The sequence below is a fragment of the Sabethes cyaneus genome, chromosome 1 (assembly GCF_943734655.1).
Source record: "Sabethes cyaneus chromosome 1, idSabCyanKW18_F2, whole genome shotgun sequence".
Taxonomy (NCBI): Eukaryota; Metazoa; Arthropoda; class Insecta; order Diptera; family Culicidae; genus Sabethes; species Sabethes cyaneus.
In genome coordinates this window covers 164,876,482-164,898,850 of record NC_071353.1, presented here as the reverse complement: position 1 = coordinate 164,898,850, position 22,369 = coordinate 164,876,482, and the positions used below count along the sequence as shown (strand labels likewise).

The following is a 22,369-nucleotide window of genomic DNA, read 5'->3' as shown; positions in this document are numbered from 1 at the left end:
TTTTTACTAAAACGGGGGAGGTGTTTAGAGAACATTTTCTCCAACTGTTAAACTACATAACCGAAGTCGCCAAATAGGCCGAACCGAAGTCTGTCAAACGGTATCCATTATTATTGAATTAATTTGTTTAAGTAAGTGCAGTGCGCTCCATGGTGTAGATTTCCTAGAAAAGCATCTTTGGGTTGTAGTTTAACTATTTCGTTTATTTTTCCTTAGACTTTCGGACTGAAATGGCGTGGTTTGACCGACTGAAAGCCCTCATTATAGTGAACAACACCCCGAAACCTTTCGGCGCCAGGCGAATCTGTTTTCGCAAAAATATAATCAGCCGTAGAGCTGAAGGATACCTACTGCTGAAGCAACTAATGAATAGTCTCTAAAAATACCAAATCTCAACAAAATAAAAAAGTGGACGTGAGACGAAACACCGTAACACGATTCCCACTCATCTGGCCTGGCCATCATCATCGTCGTCGTCATCCGCCGGAGCGGTTTTTGGCTGGCCTGATGACGTTAAAGCCGCCGCCGCCGCCACCATCGACGGCGACGATTATAAGAATACGATGTCAACAATCATCAAATCGATCAAAAATAGGTTTTCCAAGGTGCGAATTTGTTTACTCCTCCGTTTCGCGCCTGATTAGCAACCCGTTTTACAATGGTCTGGGCTGCTGGTTGGTTGGTTGGTTGGTTTGAGGCTGGTTGATAAGCATCGCGCTTGTGCGACGTTTAATTTTGGTTCGCGTTCGATTAGAGTTTCGTCGATTCCTTTGTTGACCTCGATTTAGTTGGTAGCTTTAGCTGGTCGATCTGCCACCGAGGCTTTGTTGGATTTCCCCAGCCGGGGGGAATTGTTTTTGGTGCGTTCGCTGCTCTGCAAAAGTGTCGGCTAAGTCGGCTGGCTAATCTATACTTACCGGTACGCATTCACATTTGATGCAGTACATAACGCCGAACGGGGGTCCCAAGTCGGCGAACCAGGTGGAACCGAGCTCGCGGAGCGTCTTGCCGAAGAGACATTCTGAAAATAGAAAAAAAGAGAAACAAAGCGACGGTCAGAAACACGAGAAACGAGATACAAGATTAGCATAGTTTCTTGAATGGCAACGAATTAAGCCGCAGCTTAAATAATTAAGTCGATTATTGATTCCATTGCGGTGCGCCGCGCGGAGCGCGGTGTGGTAGGAAACTTGCTCGGACGGTTTTGCCGATGCCGCCATTAACATCCAGCTTCAACTGTTGAAACTCCATTAATATCAATTTAGAGCCATTTCGAAAATCTATAACGAAAGCGGCTGATCGAACCAGTGCCAGTGCCACCTGTCAACTGAATATACAGTTCCAGCTTCCAGCAGGCCAGGCTGCTGGCCGCTGGTCAGGTTGGTGGCAGCCGGAGGAGAGCGAAATTTATGAATGAAACTAGCCGTCGCCGTCGCCGGGCAACCAGCCAGCGCCGCGCCGGGGCTACAAAGTCGCTATCGTTGTGGGCACTGATAAACGTGTTGACGCCAGCTTAATTCGGTTAAAAAGTTGCGGCGATCTTCATGTTAAAATTTATGGGGCTAGGCCCCGGCGCACAGTGGGACCATTCTGGAAAAAGGCGGTCAAAAGTCTTTTCTCGCTTTTCCTGACGTTTACGAGCGTAGGTGTCTAACGTGAAGTTTCATAAAAAAGTATTCTGCATCTAATGATGACATTTTCATATAATTAGATATTAAGGGGGTAACAAATTTGAAATTTTTTTTTATAGGAACTAGATAGCATGATCATGAGTTCGGCAAAGCTGTAGAACTTTAAATTTCATTAAACTTTGCCGAAGATACTAAGTATCTGCATCATATGGTTTGCGAGATATAATTGACTTTCTGTCGTGACCTTCTTAAAATCAGTTTTTTTAACTTTTTGTACACAAAACCTCATCTACCAGGTTCGACATGTTCTACAAACTTTTGGATACTATCAAAATACGTAACTTTCTAGAAGGTGCAAATATCATATGTTGCTTTATTTGCTTTACAAATTGATTTGAAGCATAAATTTTACTGTAATTTGTTTCGTAAATAGGCACCTACTGGCAGCTAAAGTTAGCATTGCTTGAACCGCCATAGAAAATAGTATAAGGGTGCCAAAAATCTCGGCCAGGTCTGGTAGGGCATTTTGGTTATTTCAATTATGAATTACATACATATATGCTGGTTTTAGTAAGTTATCAGATGTTTATTATTCGTATATGTTCATAATAATTTCACAGGACCTCGTCTACGACTGTTTCGCTATCTGTTGCAGAATTATTTTCGTTCTGGTACTTTTGTAAAAGTTTGTATGCTGCTGTTGGTCTTCTTAAAGTTAAAATCAATGGATCCGACGTCATTAACAATCTTCTTAATTATATGCCACTATCGGCCACTAGGCGGAGAAAAGCGTGCACGTAAATGTTCAAGGTATGTTAACAGTAATGAATCATGATTGTATGCAATTATTTAAGTAATCTGATTTCTGAACAGAATATCGACAAACGAAGATGTTTTCAGATGATTGTTAATGACGACGGATCCATTGATTTTAACTTTAAGAAGACCAACAGTAAAAAAATCAATGCGCTTGTTGCCAGAAGCATACAAAGTTTTACGAAAGTACCAGAACGAAAATAATTCTGCAACAGAGAGCGAAACAGACGTGGACGAGGTCCTGTGAAATTATTATGAACACTTACTTACTTACTAACTTATTATTTACGGAAAAAAATACTTGTAAAAACTGTTAAATTTATGCTTCAAATCAATTTTTAAAGCAAATAAAGCAACATATGATATTTACACCTTCTAGAAAGTTACGTATTTTGATAGTATCCAAAAGTTTGTAGACCATGTCGAACCTGTTAGATGAGGTTTTGTGTACAAAAAGTTTAAAAAACTGATTTTAAGGGGGTCACGACAGAAAGCCAATTATATCTCGCAAACCATTTGATGCAGATACTTAGTATCTTCGGCAAATTTTAATGAAATTTAAAGTTCTACAACTTTGCCGAACACATGATCATGCTATCTAGTTCCTATAAAAATTTTTTTTTTTTCAAATTTGTTACCCCCTTAATATCTAATTATATGAAAATGTCATTAGATGCAGAATTTTTTTTTATGAAATTTCTCCTAAGACCCCTAAGCTCGAAAACGTCAGGAAAAGCGAGAAAAGACTTTTGACGGCCTTTTTCCAGAATGGTCCCACTGTGCGGCGCACTATGGGCCAGAAGTTAAAATTTCGGGACAAAAATATTTGCGGTTAAGCAGCATGTCTCAGCTCAATGTTGTCTTCGGCAACTTTTTGAATAAAAACTACAAGGTATACAGCCCTAAGGGTTGTACGAAAGGGTGACGTAGGACTGTGTCATATAATACTCATTACATTGATAACATGTTTTAATCGATGAAGTATAACTTAATGTCTGATCATTAGATCAAAGACTAATGCAAACTGCATTTATGGCATATGCATATTTGAGTATCTGTGAGTATCATTGTTTGAGTGTTTATTTGTAAAAGAAGAGCGAAATATTCTGATTTAATTCTTCATTGAATCAATGGTGGTTTTAAAAAAACCGTTTGAAATTTTTTGGTGGCCCTGAAAAGAACTATGTTTGAGCTGATAGCACTTCTTAAAAATCAGTACTATAATTACTGTTGCCAATATATAGATGGATGTCGCTATTCGGTCCTTTAGACTCTAAGATGATGGTTGCCCGCTAATACAGGAGTGATAGGAAATACCAAATCACTGTAAAGTAGAAATGGGTTAGTTTTATCAAAATTCTGACCGTCTGTCAGTGCGATCGTGCGATAAATGAGCAAACGGCGAACCAAGTGTGCTATTTTATAGTCACTGGCACTGCCGTTGCTACTTGTAAGCTAGTGTAGGTGTGGGAGAAACCAGATCGGCTGCTGCTGCTGCTCAAATAATTATCCGAATGGAACGTTAACCATTTAGAAAGTGTAGGAAAATCTTTCCATTCTTCAATTACTATAGTTCTTATAAGAACTGTTTAAGACCACAATGGTCTGCTGCTGAATTTGCTGCCCGTCAGTCGATCCCATTTGCCTTCAGTGTTGGTTTGCGATAATTGCCATTGAAACTGCTGCCAAAATGCCATCGGGTATGCCTCGAATTGCCATTAATTGCCGCAAAAGTCCTTGGATTTGCATCGAATTGCCGGTGCTGCTGCCAAAATGCCATCGTTTTTACCTCCAATTGCTGTCGGTGTTGCCGCCAAATGCCGTTGGTTTCGCCACCAATAGCCGTCGATGATAAATACTGACCGTCCGTCAGTGCGATCGTGCGATAAATGAGCAGGCGGCGAACCAAGTGTACCATTTTATAGTCACTGGCACTGCCGCTGCTACTTGTAAGCTAGTGTAGGTGGTGGAGGAAACCATATCAGCTGCTGCTGCTTAAATGATTGTCCGACACTGATTGAGCAAGCTCTCGAACAATTTCGCATGTCTGCGATGGGGATAATGCAAAATGTAACGTAAAGTGCATCGTGTGGGATTCACGTTGGTCATTGCCCGCTGATTTCGCTTGTCTTCGGGGTCGGTATTGCCGTCAATAGCCATCGATGTTGCCAAATGGATTGGAAAAGGGGTGTGGCTTACAAAGTGGTCTCAAAGGTTATCATGCGGATCCAAATCCTTTGGTGTATCTAATTGTCGTCCGTGCCTGTGAAGCTAGGCGATCATAAGGGAAATGTATGAGAAAATTCGACCTTAAAATTTTACACACATTTTCACTATTTAGCGTATAAAAAATTATTATTAATATGTTACTATAAAATTGCTGGACATTTTATCTATCCGACGACATATTAACTGTTATGTTTCGTTCAGTAGTATAGTAGGTATTAGCGTTTGAAATATTTCATTCAAACGTTACACTTCTATTTTTCGTTTTTACAAAGTGCTACCCAGTCCCAGTATAGTAAACAAAGACGTAGTCCTACGTCAAAAATTGATGCATATTTTGAAGGGGTCGTCCAATATTTAAGCGTTACTTAAACAACAATTTAAGTAATAACTTTTTGAGTAAACTTTTTTTCACCTTTTTGGTCTCAAAATATTAAAGATAAACTAATTTCAAGTAATTTTTGCGAAGATATAAAACTTCTACCTTTTACCCATTTTCAGCAATAGACCTTTGTTTATAAACGACCCCTCAAATCACATTTCTTCTTGTAACATGTTTATTTCAACAGACAGTGCAATGTGATGTTCTAGAAAGTATTTTGCACATAAAACAGGAATATTTTTGCTGAAGACTGTTTTGCTTTATATGCATTAATTAATAAGATATAACTGATTTTAGGGTAAAAACCGTCTGATGAGAAATCCGAATATCTTAGCCATCTGCAAGTATCTGCAATTAGTTTGCATACCAATTTGTAGGGAATTATTAAAGCTATCTGCCCAAATGTGTATTTCAGAGAATAGCTGGGAATACCTGGGAATAGTGCGGATTTTTTTTTCAAGCATTGTATAACTTAATAAATATGCGTCCTAGCGTCAAATAGTCTCCTCAGAAAATATGTATTTCAACATACTAAACAACTTTGTAGAACATTTGAAAGCAATAAAATGATCGTGTGCAAAGTTATTGAGTGTAATCGATTTTTAAGTGCTCTTTTTTAACACATTATATTTCGTAACCGGTAAGAGATAGATAGTTACTTTATTCAGCAAAGTTGCTTATTTTAGTATTTTCTGCAACTTTTGGAGAAAAAAAAACTTTTTTTTAAATTATTTAAGAAAACAAAAGTTTGTATCACCCTAATAGGTGAATTCATGGTCACCCTAATAGTGCAGGAAGATGCGCTATATTTTATTATTTTACTTCTCTGAAGACACCACCCTTGAAAAAATACACATTTTTCATCAAACGGGTTTTAGCTTAAAAACAGTTATATCTTATTAACTAATGCAGAAAAAACAAAACAGCTTTCAGCAAAAATATTCCTCTTTTATGTGCAAAATGTTGCCATTGAGACCATTGAGTTGTCTAGAACATCACATTGAGCTGTCTGTTGAAATAAACATGTTACAAGAAGAAATGTGATTTAAGGGGTCGTTTATAAACAAAGGTCTATTGCTGAAAATGGGTAAAAGATGGAAGTTTGATGTCTTCTGAAAAAATACTTGAAATTGGTTTATCTTTAATATTTTGAAACCAAAAAGGTGAAAAAAAAATTACTCAAAAAGTTATTACTTAAATTGTTGTTAAAGTAACACGTAAATATTGGACGACCCCTTCAAAAGATGCATCATTTTTTCATTCAAAAAGTCGCCGGAGAGTACATTGAGCTGAGACACGCCGTTTAACCGCAAATATATTTGTCCCGAAATTTCAATTTCTGGCCCATAGTGCGGCGGCGGCGACGACGGCACACAAATCGCACACGCAGAACCGCGAACCGCGGTTCGGTCGGTCGTCCGTCGTCGGTTCGACACGGTCAACAATCGGTCGGTCGGTCGGTCGGTCGGCAACAATCAATCGATCTTTAATTTATGCATGTTTATGGTCGGAACGGTCGCGGCTGGCGCCTGCAAATGGCGATGGCGGCGGCGGCGACCGCCCCGGAACAGCTCACAGCAAACGGCTCAAAACCGATGATATATTTTATATCGGCGTTTGAATCATCCCGGGATCTTTTTTTTACGATATTTATTTACTCGTACGCTAATTTATTGCGCCATCCGCCGCCATCGACAATCATCATCGTGCTCGGTGGCTCGGGGCGGCAGAACAATTTACGATTTTTCCGTTCCGCTAAACTATTGTAATTTATGGGCACGAGCTATTTGTTCGAGATGTCGTTCGAGTTTCCGATTGATGAGGGTTCTTTTTTTTTATTGGAGTACCAATCTGAACTAAAAGGAACGAGAGGTGGCGAGCGTACGGGTGGTACTGTTCTGCTGTCAACATATAAAATGCAGAGGAGACCCGTTTTCTGCACGAATTGTGTCAGAATTGACCTTGGGTTGCTGCAATCGAAAATTTCGCATGACACTAATTGGCGCGGCTAGTTGAAGATTTTCTCACTTGCATTCGACGGCGACGCGGAGAGCGGCCTGGAAAGTTTGAAGCACCTTTTTGCGAACGGCGAAAAAAAAGTCCAAATGTAAATAATTATACAGTTTGACGGAACGGTCAGCCAGCAAGCAGCACCGCTTTTAGCAGACGCGACGCACCGCACATGGCAGGCCAGGGTCGGCGGCTCGATGATCTATAAATGGATAATTGGTGGCGCCAGCAGCAGCAGCAACAGCAGAGGAGTGCGCGTCCTTTATGTTACGATTGTGGCGGCAGCCGCCGCAGCCGCTCTGTGTTGTTGTTGTTGTTGTTGTTGCAGCCGTTGTCGCGAGGTGTCACAAATATCGCGCCGTCACTGGCGACGCCGAATTTTGGCCTTTCGTCTGTGCTTTGGTGCCCGCGGATGGATCGAGGAGCGAACGGGCCCATGACATGGCACGGGGACGGGGAGGCAAAACAGTGCGAACTCGGCGGCGGAGATCCAGTTTCGAGAGTCGTGCCGTTTTTGGTTTCTCCTCCTTCCTGATGTTTCTTATGTTTCTTCGCTGTGTTCGCTGCTGGTGCTTCGCTTCGCGGTTGCCGGTTACCGCTGATGCAGATGAACAGACGATCTAATTTACATACAATTTAAAGCGAGAAAAACATTCCGATTGCTTGCTTGATCGATCGACAAGTTTTCGCGGTTTCGCTTGTTAAACGGTTCGCGGGAGAGACAGCCAAACAGAAACAGAACAGAAAGAGAACAGAAACCAGAACGTGTAAACGGGAGGAAACGATTAATCGGAACCAAGTGTTATGCGATGTAGGTACAAATGTGGTTGTTCTTCTGTTTCTGGCCGTTGCCCGGCGCATTTATGGGTTTCGGTGGCGAAAGAAGGAAGCAATCCGCACAATGAGCCGCCCCGCGAGTCAGCGGCCGATCGCCGAAACATTGTTCCAGCGGTCGGCTGACATTGATTTATCAGTTTCAGCACTGGCGTAGAGAAACGGCAAACGGACTCAAGGTTAACAGCAAGAGTTTGGAAACTAGTTTCAAGTGCAAAGTCCTCCCGATCCGAATTGCGACAATCACCGCCAACCGATTGGAATCCTAAAAGAAGGGTTTTTTCCTCTCCTATAGTCCTATGTGTGTATGATATAATCCCACACTCGATTGTCGGTCTTGTTAGTCGAACAACGAACGTTCGACTCGAATAGCCATCGGTATTAGGTATTCACGAAACGGCGCATTAGCGTCCATCCCGGGAGATTGAATGCCGTCACTGGTCGTCCGCTCGCTCGTACCTCGTACCGACGACCCGACTGGAACTATTGTGGAAGCAGCCGACTCAGTCGACTCGATCGACACCACAATCGGTCGGTCGGTAGGCGGCTGTGCTGTGCTGTGGGTGCAAAGTAGGCTGTGAGTTGGTGACGCGCAGCCATGGCGGCTACCAGCAGTGGTCGGTCTCTCGGGGCAATGGAAAAATCTCCTATTCCATGAATTAAAGATTTATTAGTCGATAAAGTCGAATCACACGTGGAGCTGTTGGCCGGGTTGTGTCATGCGATGTTGTGTCTTGTGTGTGTGTATGAGAAATTTGTTATGATTCATTCGGTTCGGCTGACGGCTGACGGTGACGTGCGCGGGTGGTTGGTAAAGCGGTCAATCTATCTAGCAAGCGGCCATGCCTGAAATCGGCTTCGAGATAGATGTGAATTGAATTATGAATTAGTGAAGTATAAGGATTCTACTGGTCAGGCCCGCGGCGGTTCGGCTGGACTGGGCTGGGCTTGGAAGAAGGCGGCTATTGCGTATTTGCATTCTTTTCGCTACAGTAGCCGTCACTAGCCTGTAGCCAGTAGTGATATTGTACGGTGGTGCTGTGCTATGGACACTGCGTTCACAGTCAGCTGGACCGGGGCTACTCGTCGATACGCTTGGCAATCGATGCGATCATCGGGCAAAAATAGAGATGACTTCAAAATGGGCGACCCAACGGACGTGGCGGGCAGAGTAAGACACAACCGCTGCTGCAGCAGCAGCAGCGAGAAAAACGGTTCCACTTTCGCACAATCGATGAATTTTGCATCAATTAGAATCAATAATATTGTATTATTATCAGTCAATTAAAGGCGAAACCAGATGGAATCTGCTCGTTTTCGTCCGCTCAGTGCGCGGAACTGGACAAAGTCTGCACGGTGTACCAAGTTTCCTTCGGTTGCTGCACCACCGCACCGGCACCGCACCGCTAGGTTTGGTTCCACCACACTCTGTCATTGCGTCTGCGTCAAAGGAGGCGTTGGAAAGCGACCACAATGGGCATTTTAGCATAAATTTGAATTTGGCAACAGATTTTTTACGACCGAGCCTATAACTCGTAGCGCTTGCTTTCCTTCGGATGCTCCTTCGACTACGAATGAGAGCCGGCTCATTATCGGAATACAAATTAGAATTAACCCCTTGGGCTCCTCGTTGCTGATTGGATGGATGTGGGGTGGAGAACAGCAGCCGCCGCTGCCGCCGCCGTTGCAACCACTACCGATGAAAGGACCAAATAGTTTCAACCGGTAGAGGTGGCTCAAAGTCAAATCAAAGACTGCACTGGAACACTGCTTACCGGAACATCCTCTTCCCTGGTGGAAAACCTCACCAATCACCAATAAGTAGGTGCGAAATAAAATGGGAAAAAAATGGAGGAATGTTTGATGCTATTGAAGAAGACCGAAATCGGTGACATTTTATCATTTCGATAATCCTTTTTCTAGCCGAATGAATGGGAATTTTAACTCTTCTAGTTAATTGTTTGACATAAATTCAAGGAAGTTACACAAAAAAATGTTGTTGCTAGGAGTGTTGAGCAAGCGGCAGCTTATCCAGAGTTGGCTTGGTAAGGTTTTGCTGGCAGCTCGGATGGATTTTTAACTACCAATAGCTTCAATAGCAAACCAGCACGCGATTTAGAGATGACATAACTAAGCGGTGTGAATGCTTCCGTGCTGGAAAGCCGAGAAAAACTACTCGACTATTATCTGTGCAAATTTTTATAGGACATAGTGACATGATACGTTTTGCTGCGATGGTAAGAGTTGGTCTTAATGGTCTGGAATGCTGAGCGTTTTATTGGTATAATTTTCGAAAATGTTTCTAGGAAGTTCCGAGCGGAAACTTTGCCAGAGATAGTCTCGGGGAGTGGGCGGCCTTTTCGCGCAGATGTAAAGCTTTAATAAGGCTTGTTCGCGACTAAATTTGGATACCCCTAAACACACACAGCTGCGGAAATACATTAACAATGAGTGAAATATTTTGCACGTAGACGTATGTTTGTTCTTTCTGAAAATATAACACTTGTTTATATTACAAGCGCTCAGCGTAAAATGGCGTCGAAAGAAGAGCAGGTGCGAAAAGCAATTGTGTGCGGTCGCAATGAATATCCGGATCTCTCGTTAAGAAAACTTGCCAAAAAGCTTGGATTTCCTCCAAACATTGTTCACAGTGTTTTAAAATCGTTCGATACTCGCTTGACGTGGAACAAAAACGGATCTGAGGAACCACCACAAGGACGCGAAGATAAAACAGATATAACGGAGGAGAACAGATCTTTCTGTACGTACCATTGCTCGTAAAATAAAAATGTCGCCAACATTCGTGCATACTTCTAAGCAACGACAAGGCATGAAGTCTTTCAAGGTGAGGACTGTGCCAAACCGTAATGATAAGCAAAATACGACGGCCAAAACACACGCGCATAAGCTTTATCGCGAATATTCAACGAAGTTTCCATGCGTTATAATGGACGATGAAACGTATGTCCTAGAAGACTTAGCTTACCTTCCTGGTATGTCTTTTTTACACTGCCATGAATCGGAATGGTGTTGCAGAGCATTTTAGGACAAAGAAGAAAGCCAAGTTCCCCAAAAAATATTTAGTATGGCAGGCCAAATGCAGCTGTGGTCGAGCAAGCAAAAGTTACATCACTACGGGAACGGTTAACAAGGAAATATACCGTTAAGAATGCCTGCAGAAACGATTGTTACCGTTCCTACACAGCCACCATGATGTACCCTCGCTGTTTTGGCCTGATTTGGCATCCTGTCACTACGCCAAAGATGTTTTGGAATGGTATGATGCTAATGGAGTCCATATTGTACCGAAAGAAGCGAATCCACCTAACTGTCCAGAGTTACGCCCCATCGAGCGGTATTGGGCTTTGGTGAAGAGAGAGAGCTGTCCCAGCACAAACAACAAGCAACAACAATAGATAAATTTCGAAAATCTTGGACAAACGCAGCTAAATTGGCAAGGGTAAACTCCAAAGTTCGCCAACTTTTCATGCAGACCAAATAAGTAATGTTAATTTGTTTGATAATTATTAACGATACACTCGTAAATGATATAAAATTGTTTCATGGATTAAACTTCTAGCAAATTTGTTTTATTGCAAAATTGAGATGTCCAGATTTTGTCGTGAACAAGCCTTAGTCACAACGGGGTATGAAATGGGGAAGGCAACTAGGAAGAAGCGCCCAACATAGCTCTAGCCATCCCAAGCCCCTACCTAGCGCCTCCACGTGGCCATACCTGGAAATACTTCAATTTGTATAATTGAGTAGCCAAGCTAGGAGGTGCGGGGTCGTGCGGTTTTCAGTTCCTAACCTTACAAATGTAGTTTTAGGCAACCATTAAACCACACGACTTTAATTTCAAGTATTATATGATTTATACTAATTTTTTGGTAAACTAATCTATTTTCAGAGAGCGAAATAAGGCGCTATATCCTTGGCCAATTGCAGCCTGGCTTCTGGTCTAAATGCCATTAGTTCATCCCTGAGGGTCCGGAGTATCACTTAACTCTTATTAGCAAAGATACTCCCAACGACTGTAAATAAATCATTATCTATGTATATGGGAAGCGTTTGGTACGGGAGGTCCACGCTTTCTTCCTTCCCTTGATTTCAAGGAGTTTGATGGAATTAGGTATTTTTTCTAGTTCCACTTGATTCCTTGGAATTCTCTCTGCGGTACATGCTGCGCAGTTGGCCTGGCCGTTGACAAGAAAAATGATTGATTCAAGTAATCGTCATTTTCCAGGATGCCTTCCAGAATTGGCTGCGTTAGTGTGAGATTAGATTAGATTAGATGAACAAGCCTTAGTCACAACGAAAAACGTTCAAGAGCACTTATTCAGATTTTTTCAGCTATTTTTAGGAGAAAATTATAGAATTCCAGATCTACTGGGAGACAACCATTTTACCCTCCTGGCAGGATCGCCCTTTGTGTGGCTTTGGGAATCTACCGATTTACGTCTTCCCTCGGAACCCAGAAGTGTACTTGTGTCCAATTTGACCTATGCTCACTTTGTTTGGGCAATATAACGAATAGAATGTGTAACATTTGATGTTAAAAGGTGAACTGTTTTAAGCTCCTTAATCCGGTCCCTTCCTGCGTCGGGGTTTAGGTAAATCCTCTCAGCAGCGTTTCCCAAATAAAGCTTGCGAACCTTCAGACGTTCGTCAAAAATTTAGCATACAGCAAAATAGTATAGGAGATTTTGCCAGGGGACTCGCGAAGCGAAAAAGTTTAGAAAGCACGTATGCACCTGGGAGTGTGCACATGATTGTAATGTACTTAGATTCCCGATATTTCCTCATGGCACACAAAAATGAAACTCCCCGATAATTGCAGGTTGTTCTGCCAGCCGAAAGATTCGGTGATATTATACTGACACGATAATAGAAGCAGACAATGAACAATTTATTCTCTTAATCTCAGTGACATTTGGGCGTATTATCGAAATACTCGTGGTTCGAAAGCAAACAGTCTGATTGTCGGGAGATGGACACAAAAAACTACCCTAATGAATGCTTGTTACTGTGCATAGAAATAGTTTGAAGCGAGTCTGACTTTTATTCAGAATATTTACAGTTATAGTTGGAGCTAAGTAAATTACTCAACATGAGGAAACAGCTCTTCGCAGAGCATATTACCAGAGATTCAACAGATAAAGGAAAAACGAAAAGCACGTATAAAGGCACTGTGAATGACAGTTGGCTTTTTCCGCCAGTCTTCTATGCTTCTGATCTCTAATGTCAAGATTACTGTGCATTATCCAACAAAATTGTAGTTACTGAGCGCGGTCTACGATCTGAGAGAAATTGTCTGTTTAAATATGTGCCGAATCCAGTGGTTTGCTTAATTGTCAAAGGAAAAATTCACGCCACGTTAGTAGACTCGTTATCGTGGCCGACTGATTTATCGTTACGTGAAGTTAGACCCTGAGTTTTAAATCAATCACCAGTAACTTTTGGTTACATATTTTATGCTTATTGTATGCTCTGAGCAAGCCCTCAAGTCTTCGGACTAATATACAGTCATACCAGTATTATGGGCCAGTTGAGCATGATGATGCTACGAAATTAATGGTAGAAACACGGATTTAAATAATTTACAGATTATTTATAACTTAATTGATTAAAAATATATCATAGTTTGATGTTCTGTGGGTAATCTTGTTCAAAATGACACCATATTCCATTCCCAGTATTATGGGCCACTTTTAAACCTGGTCAGAATTATGGATCAATCTTCCCAGTATTGTGGGTCAATAAAACAAAATTAGTTTTATTTCGACAAAAAACGTGTGTATGGGTGTGTGTGTATGTGAGGGAGTGGGTGTGAGTATGTATGGTTGGATGTGGGAGTGTGTGTGTGTGTGTGACAGTACTCGCGATTTAGGGATCTTGTTGTATCTTGTAATGTACTCAGCAACTGTCTGAGTGAGTTGAGATTAGATTCACTGACGAGATTCGATCTACGATGGATGGTACTCAGTGCTGCGTTCGGATTTCGAGTGGGTTGTCAAGTTCATTCGAATCACACAGAGGGCTTCGTCAAGGTGATGGTCTCTATGGCGAACCAAGTATACAAAAGGCGGCTAAGGCGGAACGGATACGATAGGCAAGGCATGTTGCAAGAATGCCGGACAACTACCCTGCAAAGATGATGTTTGCCTCAAATCCGGTAGGAACAAAACGATCAGCGACGCAGCGAGCAAGATGGTTAGACAAGGTGGAGCGAGATCTGGCGGAGAGTACTCGGTGTCCGAGGAATTGGAGAGCATTGGCCCACAATCGAGTGCATTGGAGATCTAAGGACGCCAACTAAGTAAAGTAAATAAATTCAGGAAGAAGAAAAGTATTTAGTCCTGGCTTATTAGTTTTGCGTGTTTTCCGAAAATAATGCATAACTGTACTGTACGGTAGACTGTGATCCCTTGCAACTTCCCGAACTTTCTCGGTTTGTCTTGCTTGATCAAGAGCGTAATGCCGATTTGGCTGAAATGTTGACCAAAGTCTTAGGATTGAATATAAAACAAGTGATGTTGACCTTAGGAATGTAGGTCATTTTTAAGGTCACTTTAAGGACCCCTAAAGCAAATTTTTTTAATTTTTTAGTTAAATTTCATATTTAATTGAAAAAATCTCGTCTAACTTTTGTAGAACCATAAGGAATGTATATATATCCTGAAAGCTTATCCTCTAAGCTTTCCAAAAATGTATAAAAACTAAAATTATTTGGAAAATTATTGAGTTATTCATGATAGTATGTGTACACCTAGCCAACAAACGTTTTTTTTTGCAATAACTTTAAATTTTAGGGGTGTTAGGAAGATTTAAAATGTGTTTTTATGATGTACTAGGTGTGACTAACAACGTACACTAGGTCATTTGAGAAGTATTTTTTCCGTGTAACACCGTGTAATTGATTCTGGCCATTACCTAGTAGCAGTACATGTGCGCTCAAAGCTGTCCACCGTATACCGGACACGTCAAAGCCGCCCTCCTCGGCTGAACATCAGGCAGCTAGATAACCCGCAAGCTGCCGAGAACTACGCGCGAACGCGAACACTGCCTTCTTCCGAGGAGTTAGGTGCTTCAAACCTCGAAGACGGTTGGGGCAGAATACGCTCGGCCATCGGAGAGGCTGCTACCGCGGCACTAGGTATTAAGCCTCGGAGTACACAAAATGATTGGTTTGATGGGGAATGCCAACAAGCGGTGAAGGGGAAAAAAACTGCTTGGAAAAATTATCTAAGTATTGCCACTAGAGAGACCCTGGCCAAATACCGACGAGCTAGGAACAAGTTGACCACGGACCTGAGGAGGAAAAAGCGTCAAAAGGAGGACAGAGATCGTGAAGAATTAGAGCAACTATTCCGAGCTAAAGACACGCGCAAGTTTAATGAGAAGGTGAACCAAACTTAGAAGGGCTACACACCAAAACCTGACATGTGTAGAAACGAGGGAGGGAATCTAATTACAAACGAGCGCGAGGTGGTCGACAGATGGAAGCAGTTCTTCGATGAACACCTCAATTGCGAAGTCACAGAAGGAGGTGGAACGGAAAACTAGGAGCACCCATGGAAGATAGTAATGTCCTAGCACCTGATCTCCAAGAAGTCAAACGAGAAATCGGGCTGCTGAAGACCAATAAAGCCGCTGGGAAGGACCGCCTACCGGCAGAGCTTTATAAACGTGGCGGAGAAACGCTAGCAAAGGCTCTACACTGGGTTATTTCGAGGATTTGGGAGGAGGAAAAGCTACCGAAGGAATGGATGGAAAGAGTGGCTTGTCCCATCTAAAAAAAGGGTGATCGGCTAGACTGCTGCAACTATCGCGGTATTGCGCTGGTAAACGCCGCCTACAAGGTACTCTCCCAGATCCTGTTACGCCGGTTGTCACCGATAGCACAAGGTTTCGTAGGGAATTATCAGGCAGGTTCCGCACAACCACGGACCAAATTTTTACTATCCGACAGATCTTGCAGAAATGTCGAGAGTACAACGTGCCCACGCATCACATCTTTATTGATTTCAAAGCAGCATACGATACAGTCGATCGAGACAAGCTATGGCAGATAATGCACGAATACGGTTTTCCGGACAAACTGACACGACTGATCAGAGCTACATCGGATCGAGTGATGTGTTTCGTACGCATCTCTGGGACACACTCTCGTCCATTCAAGACGCGGCGAGGGTTGAGACAAGGTGCTGTTCAACATCGCTCTTGAGGGGGTGAACTTCTAGGCTTTACAGATGTTTTCGATATCATAGCCAAGAACTTTGCGACGGTGGAGGCAATCTACGCCAGACTGAAAGCGAAGTCTAGGAGAATTGGGCTAAAAATAAATGCGTTGAAGACCAAATACATGAAAGGAAGAGGCTCAAAGGAAACAAACGCGCGTCTCCCACGGACGGTACCCGTTGACGGCGACGAACTAGAAGTGGTAGAGGAGTTCGTGTATTTGGGATCGCTGGTGATTGCGGACAACATTACTAGTAAGGAGATCCAGCGGCGCATCCAAGCGGGAAATCGGGACTACTTTGCCCTTCGTAAAACGTTACGATCAGGAAGCATTCGCCGCCACACGAAGCTAACAACCCAAGTAACAATTTTAAAGCCACTTGGTTTTACTTGAATTTTATAAAGGTTTTATTGCGGTATTAATCATTACCTCTGGGTTTATTGTGGTATTGCGCAATACCAAGAGGATACAAGTCCAAACACACTTATAGCTAGCTAGCAAACCATAATAAAACTGTTAATAAAGCAAATTTATTGTGGTTGCTTATATTACCACGTTAAAACTTGTTGGCTGCACCACGTCTCCTATAAACTTACCATAAGTGTGGCGCAGCAACACAAAATGGCGCACCAATCAAAATTGATCTTATCGCGGTTACTTGTCAAACCGCAATAAATCTATTAGTTTTATAGAGCTATTAAAACGGTAACACCCTAACCAAACAGTTTTTTTGCTGCTATTATGAAAAATACCAAAGTTCAACATCAAAATTATTTTTTTATGTGAAGCCATATTGCCATATTCTAGTATTTTGTTTTAGCTCGCAAACAACAATTCATCAAAGCAAAGTATTTTGCAGAAAGAAGGTTATTATCAATCGGTTTTCCTGTTAGAGGAAGCAACTAAAATGATTTTGCTAGAAATTGAGAATGACTAACTAAATATTTTCAATTTGTCAAAACAACCAGTTTTCGAAAATTGCAAAATTTCAGTGGCGCGCTGATTTTATCGACCTATCATATCAAAATTCACGATGAAATTAAATGCGCACATGGTGCAAGCCAACGAAATTACTTAAAATTTAATAAATATTCTATGGGATATTTTATTTTGGTCGCTATAAACCAAATCGTTCAGAATGATCTGTCAGTAAAACTAAAACTTTTCTGCTCACGGATATGTTTTCAAGTTGACAAAGCTAGCGAACTTATCTGGCGAAAAACGAAAAGCAAAAAGCGAAAAGCTTTTTTAAATTATGGCGATGGCTGTCAAGCAGCAAAAGCTTAATTGGTTTTATTGCTGCTTTTAGCAGAGCGACTTGAGCTTATAACTTGATTCTTATAGCGGTTATGAAAACATTCTGAGGAGTGGGCCACTTGGTCAGAAAGTAGTTTTATAGCGGTCATCAGAAAGTTCTGGTGGAGCTCATAGTTTTATTAGCGGTTTTATGAAATTGGCCATGAAAACCACTATACGAACGTAATAAAACTTGGAATTGTTACTTGGGAATGTACAAAACCCTTATTAGATCAGTAGTTCTTTATCGACTTGAAGCCGTGACGCTACTCGCGGAGGACATACGCACCCTTGCCGTATTCGAGCGGAAAGTGCTGCGGACGATATTTGGCGGTATTTGGTATGAATCACGAGCTACAGGCACTGCTTGGGGAGACTCCCATCGTACATCTAGCGAAAGTTAGCAGGCTACGGTGGGCCGGACACGTCGCAAGGATGCCGGACGACAGTGCGACGAAAATAGTCCTCTTCAATAACCCCACCGGCACCATGAACAGGGGGGCCCAACGTGCACGATGGCTCGACCAGGTCTAAAGCGATGTGCGACTTCTGAGACGACTGGGAAATTGGCGACGAGTGGCCCAAGACCGAGCTGAATGGAGACGAGTGCTTGAAACAGCACGAGCCACCCCGGCTCTATGCTGCTGAAGAAGAAGAAGAACGATACCAGAAGAAAAAATTAAATTAATTATTGGGAGCACTTATGGAAACTCAAAGGACGCAACACTATTCCATTCGAAGGACTGCTGGTGAGATTGTTCTATTTTTGCCCATATATACAACATTTCATCTTAATATCAGATTATTAATAGTATTATTATTGATATTATATATGTGGAAGGCTGGATGATGGGGTGGATTGCCAGCCTGAATCATTAAGGTCTGAAGCAAATATGGCAGTTTACAATTCTCACAAACAAATCATCCCGTGGGTTAAAGTTCGTACAGCGAAATTGGTTATTACATGAAAGGATCCTAATGCTGGAAGGCGACTCTTATAACTCCGGAATGCACACAAGAGCCTCTGTTTGTGGGTCCGCCCAATCCTTTTTGGCCCTTCTGTAACAGTATTAGTGTGAAATTCTTTTGATAATCAATCAATCGATAGATACACTGGCAAGTCCTTGAAGTGATGGTGGCTTTTCCCTACTACTACTACCCATGGGACACAAAAAAACTGTTTAGACTTCTCGCTGCGGCAATAGTGCAAAAAATGTTGCATATGACGATAGTGGATGGTAGATTTGGCTACATTGGAATTCCCAGGCAGTTGCTTTTTCGCTCAATAAGAAACTAAAGTTTGTTTATATTTCTCTTTAGTTTTGGCCTGTTTCGTTTTGCGTGGATAGAGTTCTCATTTGTGGCAGCAGTTCTGCTCATTGTATTGAACAAAAAAAGATGCACTTTTTGCACAATGAGTGAGAAAATGGCAAGCCTGTTGGCGTGTTTCACCAAAATGGTCGAGGATGGAGGATTTCCATACTTCTGTGCAGGGCATATCGCTCAGGTTCAAACCGAAGGGTGACTGTCCACCATTCTCGCTAATGAAAGGCTAAATAAGGTAGCTGCAAAATCAATTAGTCACTACGGAAAACGAAGAAATCTTTGTTGGACTCGTTTCGAAATTCCTCAAAATCTCAATGAACTCATCAGATTTAGACATTTATGAGTGGAATAAAGGCACTTATTTCAACACCATAATATTTGTTCTGATTTGAGATTGGTTGGATAGAAAATATTAAACCTTTTAAACATTTAGAATTTTTGATGTAGTATTCCAGAGTCAGAACGCACGTGGAAAAAATAGTTCTGTTAATTAGTCAAAGTGCAATTTGAATATAATATTTGAGGCCATTTGAAAGAAAGCTAGTCTATGTTCCGACACCTCTAGAATTCACAAATCTAATCAGTTTAGCCTACTTGGACGGAATAAAATAATTATCAAAATTTTTACACCCCTTCACACCTACGCACATTATGTGGGAATTTGTCAATTTCGTCAGGTTGCTAGGCCGACCGACCGACCGAACCGCGCCACACCACAATAGAAACACTCTACACTCTACAGAAGTATCCGGTCACATTGAGTTCCAGGAAAAATCCGTGCCGCGCGGCTCTAACCGCCCGCACCGCACATCGCCGCGGCCGTGCCGCGACGACGACAACCGACGGCGTGAATCGTAAAATAAAAGGTAGGTCCCCGCCGCCGCCGTCGACCGAACAAGTGGTTGCTGCCACCGCCATGCAGGCCAGCGCAGCCATGCGATCGATGTTGGTGGTTTGATAATTAATTTTATTTTTATGCTCGACATTTTCGGCTCGGCTAGCTAGAGTTCGCCGAAATCATAATTTGTATTTCGTTTCGTTTCTGATTTATTTTTGCGTTTTCACAGGTCCTCCTCTTCTGCGCAGCAGAATTTTTGGGACCCACGTGTGTTAAAAGTTTGCGAGTTCCCATTCATCTTCGGCCGGCTCTTCGGCGGGCGGACGGGCGGTCTGTGAACGATATTCGAAAAAAAAAGCAACAACGGCAGGGAATCTTAATTCGATTAGGAACAACACGTTTGACTGGCCATAATAATAATAATTTCGAGATTCGAGGAACTACCGTGGTGGGGAAAGAGTTTGACGATGTTTCGGTCGGCCGGTCGGTTCGCTTGATTTGGAATTGGGTGGAACGGTGACAAGATCACCAGAAGTGTCGGCAACGATCAGAGGATGATTTACGGCCGGTCTGTAAATATAACACTTCACCGTGCCCGGCACGGCACGGTGGTACATGGTTTGATAGGGCGGCCACAGGATCGATCCGCCGGCAGTAAATCATGATGCTTACCGTCAGATAAAGCCGCGGTGTTGCCGGTGGTCGCGCGGACGGAGGCCGCATTCCAGCCGAATGCATAACGGCTCCCCATCAATCTCCATCGGTTAGGGTCGTTGACAGTTAGGCAAACAGGAGGTGTTTTATTGTTGATCGCAGTAAGCTATCCGCTTATCAGTCCAGTTTTTTTTCTAATCAAACCCGATCGATCGGAGTAAACAACCGGCTGCGCCGGCACCAACAGCTCTCGGAATGCATTCGGTCAATACGGCTTAGGCGGTAGTCAATAAAATTCATTCACAAACTTCCTTCCTCCTTTCGTCGTGGTCGACGTCGTCGACGGAGTTTTGCTTATTTACGGTGAAATAGGAACCGCTTTGTTTTGAACAGAAAACATTGTTTACATTGGGCAGGAAACATCTAGCACGTATAGTGCAGCAAATCACAGCGGGGAATGTAAACGTGAGACGCTTGTTTAGAGAAGCAGCTCTCTCCGGCTCCGCCGGCAAGTTTCGGCTGACCTTAGCCCGTTTTCTTTTGTTTTCACCTCCTGACGGGCGCGCTTCTGACCGGTAAAGCGAATTTCATTCATACTTCTTGGAAGGTTGTCGACCATCCGTTCCATTCATAGAGGCGCAGGAATGAAAGCAGCGAGCGAAAGAAAGAAAAAAAAAATATGTTGGAAAAAAACAACACCGGTCCAGGGTCGGTCCGGTCCGGTCCGGATGGAAGCGACGATAGTGTGTAGTCTGTAGTGTAGTGCAGTGCAGTGGGCTTTGGTAGACTTTACGTCGAGCCGAAACGGGTACTGCTGCTGACGGGAGGCAAAGCACACACCGACGGCGGCGTCCCCGTAGTCGTCCAGATTAAGCATTCGGGCCGAGTAAGCTCTCGGTACAAGACAAGAGACAACCGCACAACACGATTATTAACAGATCTAAGGAGAGAAGATTTTCCCCCGGGCTTATTATTCGAATTCTGTTTGATATTCTCTTTCCTTCTTTATCTTTTGGTTCTCGGTTTCTGCTGGCAGGCGGCTACTTTTGGGACGGTCGACGACGACGACGACGGAAACAAGAAGAGACGAACGAACGAACGAACAAGCTGGAAGCTGGAGCTTAGGAATGAGCAGAGCCAGACCACTAGCCGCCGGTTTTTGCCTAGTGAAGTGTGCTGTGTAGTTGTTGGTCATCGGATTAGTCGTGCTGATGTTCTTTCTTCCACTCCACTTTTTTTTCACACTTGTCCAGCAGCGTTTCGGACAGATTTTCGACTCTCGCCCCCGAGCCCCGACGATGGCGATGGTGATTCGCCCACGTTCGGACTGATTGCGGCGACCGACGGACGGCGGCGTCGGCGAAGATCACAATGCGGCAGCCCTTGGTAGTTTTGTGGTTCCCGATATGATTAATTACGGGAAAATAAATTGGATTTACACCTCCTCCGAACGGAGCGTGGAGCGTTGGTGTGCGATGGTGGTGGAGGATGGCGTGGAGGAAAGTCGAAATGACAGATGATCCCGCCGCCTGCTGGGACGATGTGAAGACGACCGAGCGGCCGACGGCCGGAACGACTATCATTTCAGCGCGGTGAGTCATTCGCTGAATTCGCCTACGATAAACAAGGAAAATAAATATTGATGTTGTGGAAGTGGACCGCGGTCACCTTGTCATACGGTTTCGTTTCCAACAAGGGAAGTGCACTCGGTTCCAGTTTCTTTTTCCCTTGCCGGGGTGAACTATCCCTTCGACGGTAGATCCGGCCGAGGAATTCGCGTGAGAAAAAAACACACTGACTGTGTGGTGCAAACGGTTTTGCCAGATTTCTCACCGGAATGGAACGAGTTTCCAGCCGTTCCAGCTTCGGATGAATATGGTGCTGTGCGGGACGTGCAAAAATGCGTACCGATTGCGGCTCTGGAACCCAGCGACGACGACGGCTAATGACAAATTCATGTTCGCCGCAGCCGACCGACGAACCGACGACGACGACGGCGTAACAAGCACGGGGAAACGCCCGGATCTCTTGGAGATCATTTTCAACAAGAAAGATCGATTAAGGCGATCAGATCGCGTGATACCGGGCGGTACCGGGCACGGTACCAGAACGGT

At 43.2% G+C, this 22,369-nt stretch overlaps 1 protein-coding gene across 1 annotated transcript in view; it reads right to left on the bottom strand.

Moving 5' to 3' along the window:
* Positions 1-22,369, bottom strand: part of LOC128736095 (dorsal-ventral patterning protein Sog) — a 95,222-nt gene that overhangs the window by 38,020 nt on the left and 34,833 nt on the right. Inside the window, exon 2 of the mRNA XM_053830579.1 lies at positions 918-1,021. Within this exon, the coding sequence (XP_053686554.1) occupies positions 918-1,021 (104 nt within the window). The remainder of the gene's footprint in view (positions 1-917; positions 1,022-22,369) is intronic.